Raw genomic sequence first — 7,884 nt, forward strand, 5'->3', positions numbered from 1 at the left:
GCACTGTGCACTACTAAGCCCTGGGCTTGCTATGTTGCAGTTGCCACCAACTAATGTTTCTGTATATTCATAGCATTTTATCTTTCTTACACAAGTTTTAGACTATAGTCTTCCTACTGGAAATCCTCATTTCCTCCATTTAATATTGGTGATAAAGAGAAGCCCTTCATTTCCAGATGCCAGGGCACCAGAGCACAGAAAGCCTTTCGCACACACAATTGTAAGGCACACTTGGCCAGAGCTGAAAGGAAGAAAACATTAACCAAGAAAAACTCTAAGGCTCTATCATTTCATTTCTTCCCCCAACTCCGAGGGCTTAGCTCGCTTAAAGGAAACAGCAGTTCCTCCCCAAGCCTCAGGTTCTGTGTGTTTCGAGGGCCGGCTGGTCTGTGAGCTTCCAATGGGAAGCTCTGTACTTGGAACGCGTCCTTTGAATGAAGTGCTCCCACGTGGCCAGCCCTGAACTTTAGCAGAGGTTCCTTCCTGGGCTGTGCTCGGAAAGTCCTCAAGAGAGCTAGCTGTGTTCGCTGGAGTGACCTTTCTGGGCTTTCTCTGAAGGAGAAGACTCCCGCCACCTCTGCTGAGCACAGACCCCGCTGTTACCTTCCCATGATGTTTTCGGATGAAGAATTTCATGGGGAAACCTCTTCTTATGTTCTTAAGTGAAATTTTCTTTCCAGGATCGCGAGAATGCCCGCAAAATCCATGAATTGGCGGGACTGCCCTTCTTTGAAATATTTATAGATGCGCCTCTGAACATTTGTGAAAGCCGAGACGTCAAAGGCCTCTACAAAAAAGCCCGAGCTGGGGAGATCAAAGGTAGGAGAACCAGCTCAGCCGCACTTTTGCCTCTTGTCTGTCACCGATTCTTCCTGGTCTGTCTCCAGAAACCTGTCGGAAGTTTCAGAAGCTGTTTTTCTAAAATTGCATATAGCATACACAACTTCTGTCCCACCCTCATTTCTTCAGTATGCCCATGGGCTTATTAAAGCGTGGGTTCATATTTTTAAATAGTTTTTTTATTTTATATATTTTTATCTTTTAGCCTCCACATTGCAACTAATCTTTTTGTTTGGTTGTTTTTTTGTTAATCCTCACTTGAGGATATTTCTCCATTGATTTTTTTTTTTTTAAGAGAAAGTGGAAGGGAGGGGGAGAGACAGAGAGAGAGAAATATCAATGTGAGAGAGACACATCCATTGGTTTCCTCCCACACAGGCCCTGAGGGCCGGAGGATCAAGCCTGCAACCGAGGTATGTGCCCTTGACTGGAATCAAATCCAGGACCCCTCAGTCCACGGGCCGACACTCTAACCACACTCCAAGGGCCGTGGGTTCATATTTTTAAAGAACTGCCACCTCAGCGATGAGCAGTAAAGTTCAGGGAACTAACATGGATGAGTCCATGTGAGCGTGTGCGTAGGAGTGCGCCTGGGTTTTTCCATCTTCTTTTCATTCTGATCAGCTGCAGGGGGCTCGGGCAGCCAGATTTTGTGGCTCATTTGAGACTTTCTCTATTGAAAGTGCAGCTGTGTATTTTCTCCCGTACTGCTAGCGGTCCAGGATGGCTGGGTGACCTTTCCTGTTATAATCTGAACTCTCAGCTTAGCACATTATTCCGACATGTGTTATGTCTTATTGATTAAGAAGATGGTTCTGCTGGGGCAGATGTGATTTCCACCCTCTGCTTCGCAGGATTTACAGGCATCGATTCTGATTATGAGAAACCCGAGACGCCCGAGCTGGTGCTTAAAACCGACTCGTCCTCCGTGAGCGACTGTGTCCAGCAGGTGGTGGAGCTTCTGCAAGAGCAGGTGGGTGGCCTGCTTGTCTTGTCCTTGCTTTTAAATTGAATAAGATCAGGAAAGATCATCTACTTACTGAAGCATTCTCTTCACAGTTTTCATTTCAAATTGTCCCCCCTGCTGCTTCATTTCAGAACATTGTACCCCGTACTGTAATCAATGGCATCCGCGAGCTCTTTGTGCCGGAAAACAAACTGGACCAAGTCCGAGCTGAGGCGGAAGCTCTCCCATCCCTGCCAATGACCAAGGTAAGAGGGTGCAGGCTGGCCAAGGGGAATGATGCTTAAGATCATCAGTCATGATAATTCATGTACAGTAACTCTTCTTAATATTCGCGGTATGAATAAGGGAAACGTGGTGTTCATAAAGAAAAACGTTTCATCTTGTCAAATGTCTTTTTTTTTATTTTTTATTTTATTGAGTTTTTACAGAGAGGAAAGGAGAGAGATAGAGAGTTAGAAACATCGATGAGAGAGAAACATCGACCAGCTGCCTCCTGCACATCCCCCACTGGGGAAGTGCCCGCAACCCAGGTACATGCCCTTGACCGGAATCGAACCTGGGACCTTTCAGTCCGCAGGCCAATGCTCTATCCACTGAGCCAAACCGGTTTCGGCATTGTCAAATGTCTTTTAACCTCTTCTCCAATCAAATCTGTTGCCAAGAATTGCCACAGGGCAGCTGACAGAGGCAGGCCAGGAAGGCAACTGTATTTCCATAGGACAGTGTTGCTTGATTGTCTTCATCCCTTCGGTTATGCCAAAGTGTGTACCATAGGCAATAATTGTTGGCAGCTACTGGAAGATTGCTTGTCAGGAACACAAGTGCTTCTTGAGTAATCGAGAAAGAATTTGGGGAAAACAAAAAACAACCCTGAACTGAAGTAATATGAATGCCTCAATCTTTTTCTACTCTGCAAATTCGACTCTTTCCTCATCTGGGAGCATCTGGTCTGAGGAGAGGGGGAGGCAGCTTTAGTTGCATTTATTCTGCTGCCTGGAAGATACAGATGCAACCCCTGTAGACTTTCCTGCACAGACTTGGCTTTTTTATGAATCAGTGTTAGTTGGTCCATACAAGGTGACCATGTTTTCATTGGTATCTTTTTGTTGTCTATTAAAACCTTGTACATTTTTATAAGAGACAGAATACATTGGGAACCTGTTTCAGCTCGTGAAGACTCTATACTTTGATAACTCATGACAAATTTATACACAGAACCCCTTAGCCTACAAGATAAATTCTGAACACTCCAATGTTTCAGGTAGATTAGAAACATAATTATAATTACAGTGTGAAATCATAGTTCCAATAACAAAATGGGCTTCAAGGTAAAAACAAAACAAAACATAAAGAACTTCAAACAATCTAATGATTAATTTTTTTTAGTCTGAAGAATGACAGGAAAGGTTTCAGAGAAGTGATCCAGGAACTGGGTTTTAAAGGATGAATAGGAGTTTTCAGGTGGGAAGGAGGCTAAGCCAGAAACCACATATGTGTTTATACATTGGCTGGTGTTGTTAGTGAATTGGCTCCCAAGTGGGCAATGGGAAGAGGTGGAAGTGCCTGCATGAGCCCCTTGGGCCGGAGCTTAAAGGGCTTTCAGTATCATGCTAAGAATTTTGGAATTTTATTTTAGAGCCAATGGTTTGCCCAGTTCAGTCAACTAAGTAGTGCATTTGGTGAAAAAAATATAGCCAAGCCAGAATTTGTGTGTGTGTGTGGTTGCGGGGGCGTGGAGAAGAGAATGAATTGTCAATGTTCCACACAGTTGCACACCATAAGGATAGATACAGCCTAAAGTGTTCAAATAAATCATCTCAATTTGAACTCTTTTCACCACTCTTCTGTAGGAGAGTTCTAGATTCAAATGTATCTGGCCCCAAGATTATGGGTCGGCATAACACATGGGAACACTAAAAACATAAAAGGTTCTGCCTTCATCTTCCTGTCAACTGAATAAGAAAGGGCTGCCCTGGGGCCAGATGGCTGAACAGCAGAGCTTATGGAAATGTTCACCTGCTTTTCCTGTTTTGCAGCTGGATCTTCAGTGGGTCCAAGTTTTGAGTGAAGGCTGGGCCACGCCCCTCAATGGTTTTATGCGAGAGAAGGAGTACTTGCAGGTTATACACTTTGGCACCCTGCTAGATGGTATGGTTTTTTGTTTCATTATTATTATTATTATTATTTGATATTGTTATTTGGCCAATACAAATCTTCTTGATCAGTGTATTCAATGCAACAGCTGATGGACTGATATTAGGAAAGGGGACTTGCACTGGACTCAGAAATCCTACCGTTCATGACCTACTTCTGCCACGTATTCTTGGCTTTGGAAAAGTCACTTAACTTGTTGAAACTTTAGTTTTGCATCATCATTACCCTCCATTATATAAATACAGGTTGATTGATGATTATTATTATTATTATTTGATATTGTTATTTGCCCAATACAAATCTTCTTGATTGGTGTATTCAATGCAACAGCTGATGGACAGGTATTAGGAAAGGGGACTTGCGCTGGACTCAGAAATGCTACCATTCATGACCTATTTCTGCCATGTATTCTTGGCTTTGGAAAAGTCACTTAACTCGTTGAAACTTTAGTTTTGCATCATCTTTACCCTCCATTATATAAATGCAGGTTGATTCTCTAAATAGATTTCTAGATTCTGTACCATTCTGAACACTGATTTTGCTCTTTTCCTCCCATTTCTGTCAACTTTCCATCTCCACATGGTTCCCAGAGCCTTTTCAGAACACAATACCAAGCCTCTGAACTCCTTTTCTTGCCCCTCTGTATTATCAAAGAGAACATCTTTCTCAGAGTCCTCATAGGAGCAAGAGGTGCTAGTCCTTGGTTTGTAAATCTTATTGTGAAAACAGGTCACTTATGGTGTGTCCAGTTCTATTATGTAGAAGCTCCGTTTTAAGGATTTTTCTGGTTATCCTCAAAGGATTATTGTTTGTTTAAAACCACGGAACTGAAGGTTTTCCTTGCACACAAAGCCAAGGGGTGGTTAAGGCTATTTCACCTCCACCGCCCTTTGTTGGCCCCGATACTCAGAGGGCAGCAGACAGGCAGAAGCATTGTCACCAGAAGCTAGGACGCCCTGGGCAACCAGGATGCACTCAGCACACGGTGCTGACCTGCAGGGCACCACTCACCCTCCAGGTGCTCTCCTTGGGGTGTGCTAAAGTGTCAATAGGCATTAACTGCACTAGGATGGCTTCACCCACGAAATGCTAACAAGGGCGCATGGAGGCAGCTTTCTGGGCACAAGCTGGTGGCTTTTAGAGGACTGATCTGGCCAAGGTCAGAAGCAAGTGTAATTCAGAAAACTTCCGGACCTTTCTATGATCATTTCCTTCCTCAAACTGCCTGAGCTTATCAAATGGTACTTATCTGTTTCAAGACTCTGGGGAATGGCTGATTAAGTGGGAGGGGTGGTGGTAGAGTCACCCTGAATTTGTAAAACTGAGCAGGGCTCAAACCTTTTAGGAAGAAAACTCAAATCAGATGTTATTTCTTGGGAAAGATGTTCATGTTCTGGGCTTGTGCCTCCGCCTGGGGAATGGGGCATAAAAGCCAGAATCAGAGCCAAAAAAGACTCTGGTCAACATGGGCCCTCACCCCTCACTTCTCTTAGCAGCTGTTCCATTATAAGCTGTGGCTGATAATGCCCCCAAACCTGAGACCTTCATTTCTTAGATTCAATAACATTCCAAAAGTACTTGATTTACATATAGCTTGCCTTAATACTAATAATGCATACATATCTGTACATTTCACTGTTTGCAAAGCATTTTCTCAGGCATTATTTCATTTGATCCTCTTGAAAGCCCTGGAAGACAGGCAACGATTTTCATGCTACTTTACAGATGAGGAGACTGACCTCAGGTTAAGTACTTACTAAAGTTCATACATTGGTAATGAGGGGCCCAAGACCAGAGACCAGAATGTCCTGACAGCTGACCCGCTGCTCTTCTGAGGTCCTTTCCTATAGAAGCTAGTAGCTCAGGAAGTTGACATTTACCTCCATGTCTTAATTTCAACACATGCTGAGCACAGGCTGCATCAAGTAACTGCCACTGGACTCTGCTGCCAGCCACGAACGAGAGGCTGACCGTGGGCATATAAACCAGAGCTGTGGCCAGAAGGAAAGTGAGCCACGTTGGAAGTGAGGACCTTATTGCAGACATAGTCCGTAACCTTTGACTACGATTTGTTCTTTAAAGAAAAATACCAGGGTGGTGGGTGTGGTTGCAAGACCAATGTTAATGGAAATCAGGGTAACTTGGGGTCTAGGACTTCAGGGTGTGGGGACAAAAAGAATCCTGGGGTAGGCAAAATAGTTTGTGTTTTAAGAAGGGAAGGAGGGGGCATTTTTCCTGGGCTTCCTAGATGTTGACGGATTCTTAAAGGAGGCTATGATCCAGAAAGATGAAGAACAGCTAATGCAGAAAATCCGTCTGGATAATTTCAGCCAAATCTCTCTCCCTCTCACACCATTTCAGTTTCCTTTCATGGTGCTCTTCAGTCTGCAAAACACGTTGCTTTTCTTTTTCTTATTTGGTTCTTACTACCACAAGGTGGGTGAAGCACCTGTTGCTCTCACTTCCCAGGTAATACAGGTGCCTATCTCTCCCCTCCCCCAAGCCCACCAGTCTGGGGAGACAAAAGAGGTCACTCTCCATTAATACTTGAATCCCACTAGTTCTCGACTCCTCCCTGCTCATAGAGAAATCCAGGTTCTTTCAAAGCCTCCCCCAGTGTTTGTGGAAATTCTCAAAGGGTGTTGCCTGTGCTCCAGAGTCAGGCCCCCGGCCATACGCCAGTTGCCATGTGGGTCCGTGTGTGTCTCTGCAGCCACGAAGGTGCAGATCCTCCCATTCACTCCAGCCACTGCTGTCCTGGTACCCAGGTGGGAAAGAGAATGTTCCCTTCCTCTGTGTTGACCTCACTTGAGGTCGCTCTAGAAGGTTACTTGAGACCCACAGTGTTAGAGAACTGAGTAAGACGACTCTTGTGACCTTACACATCCCTTAATTCTCCTGTGGCTGCCACCAAGGCTATGTTGGGTAAGGGGATAAGACCAGGTATCATGCTGTTTCCATAATCCTTACCTGCTTCCAGCCTGTAGGGCCTATTTCTGGGACTCTCCGCAAGACTCCTTTCTGCCCCATGGGAATTCTCTGCTGGCTCTACCATCTACCCCTGCAACCCGAAACCACTGGACATACTCTGGGTATAATCAGGGTTCAAAATGCCTCAGGCCCTTCAGGAGTCTCCTCAACGCCTATGGATATCAAATAATAAAAACAGAGACCAGGGATATAATGTGATGCCCACTTCTACCAAAGTAGAGATAGACTATCATAGTAGATAAGAGTGTAAGCTGTGGAGCCAAACTGTCTGGGTTCATATGCCCTTGATTCGCTATGAACCTGGGAAAATTACTTAAACTCTCTGGGTCTCAGTATCCTCATCTGTAAAACAGATATTAATATCAGTACCTACCTCATGGGATGTTGAAAGTTTAAAGGAATGCCTGGTCTAATAGTAAATGTTTTTATACATCAACAAACCTCCATGGCATGCAAGTAAAGGAACTCGAACTCTCGAAGAGAACAAGGCTTATCTCTAGGCGTGTCCGTTTGAAGTAGCTCACAAAAAAGTTCATCAGCTATCCAACCAATATTTATTGAGTGTTCTCATATGCCAAGGTTTGGTCTGGCTGCTGGAGATAGAGCGTTAATGAAGACAGGTATGAGCTAGGCGGGACAGACAGTACAGCTCATTGTCCGAACCTGGTCCGGCAGGTTCTTCCCTCCACATGAGTGGTTGTCAGACCTTAAAAACACACACACACACACAAAAAACACACACAAAAAACCCCAGATAACCAGCCCAGCTGTCCTGGCACAGTGGTTGAGCGTCCACCTATGAACCAGGAGGTCACGGTTTGATTCCCGGTCAGGGCATGTGCCTGGGTTGTAGGCTTGATCCCCAGTGTAGGGTGGTGTGTGGGAGGCAGCCTATCAGTGCTTCTATCTCATCAATGATGTTTCTCTTTCCC

The 7,884-nt window shown here is 44.7% G+C and overlaps 1 protein-coding gene across 1 annotated transcript in view; it reads left to right on the forward strand.

Moving 5' to 3' along the window:
- The window catches only part of PAPSS2 (3'-phosphoadenosine 5'-phosphosulfate synthase 2), a 50,792-nt gene that overhangs the window by 24,438 nt on the left and 18,470 nt on the right, over positions 1–7,884 (forward strand). The window contains exons 4-7 of the mRNA XM_015558821.1: positions 681–819; positions 1,695–1,813; positions 1,939–2,052; positions 3,844–3,955. Of these exons, the coding sequence (XP_015414307.1) occupies positions 681–819; positions 1,695–1,813; positions 1,939–2,052; positions 3,844–3,955 (484 nt within the window). The remainder of the gene's footprint in view (positions 1–680; positions 820–1,694; positions 1,814–1,938; positions 2,053–3,843; positions 3,956–7,884) is intronic.

Source organism: Myotis davidii, unplaced genomic scaffold (genome assembly GCF_000327345.1).
Source record: "Myotis davidii unplaced genomic scaffold, ASM32734v1 scaffold933, whole genome shotgun sequence".
Taxonomy (NCBI): domain Eukaryota; kingdom Metazoa; phylum Chordata; class Mammalia; order Chiroptera; family Vespertilionidae; genus Myotis; species Myotis davidii.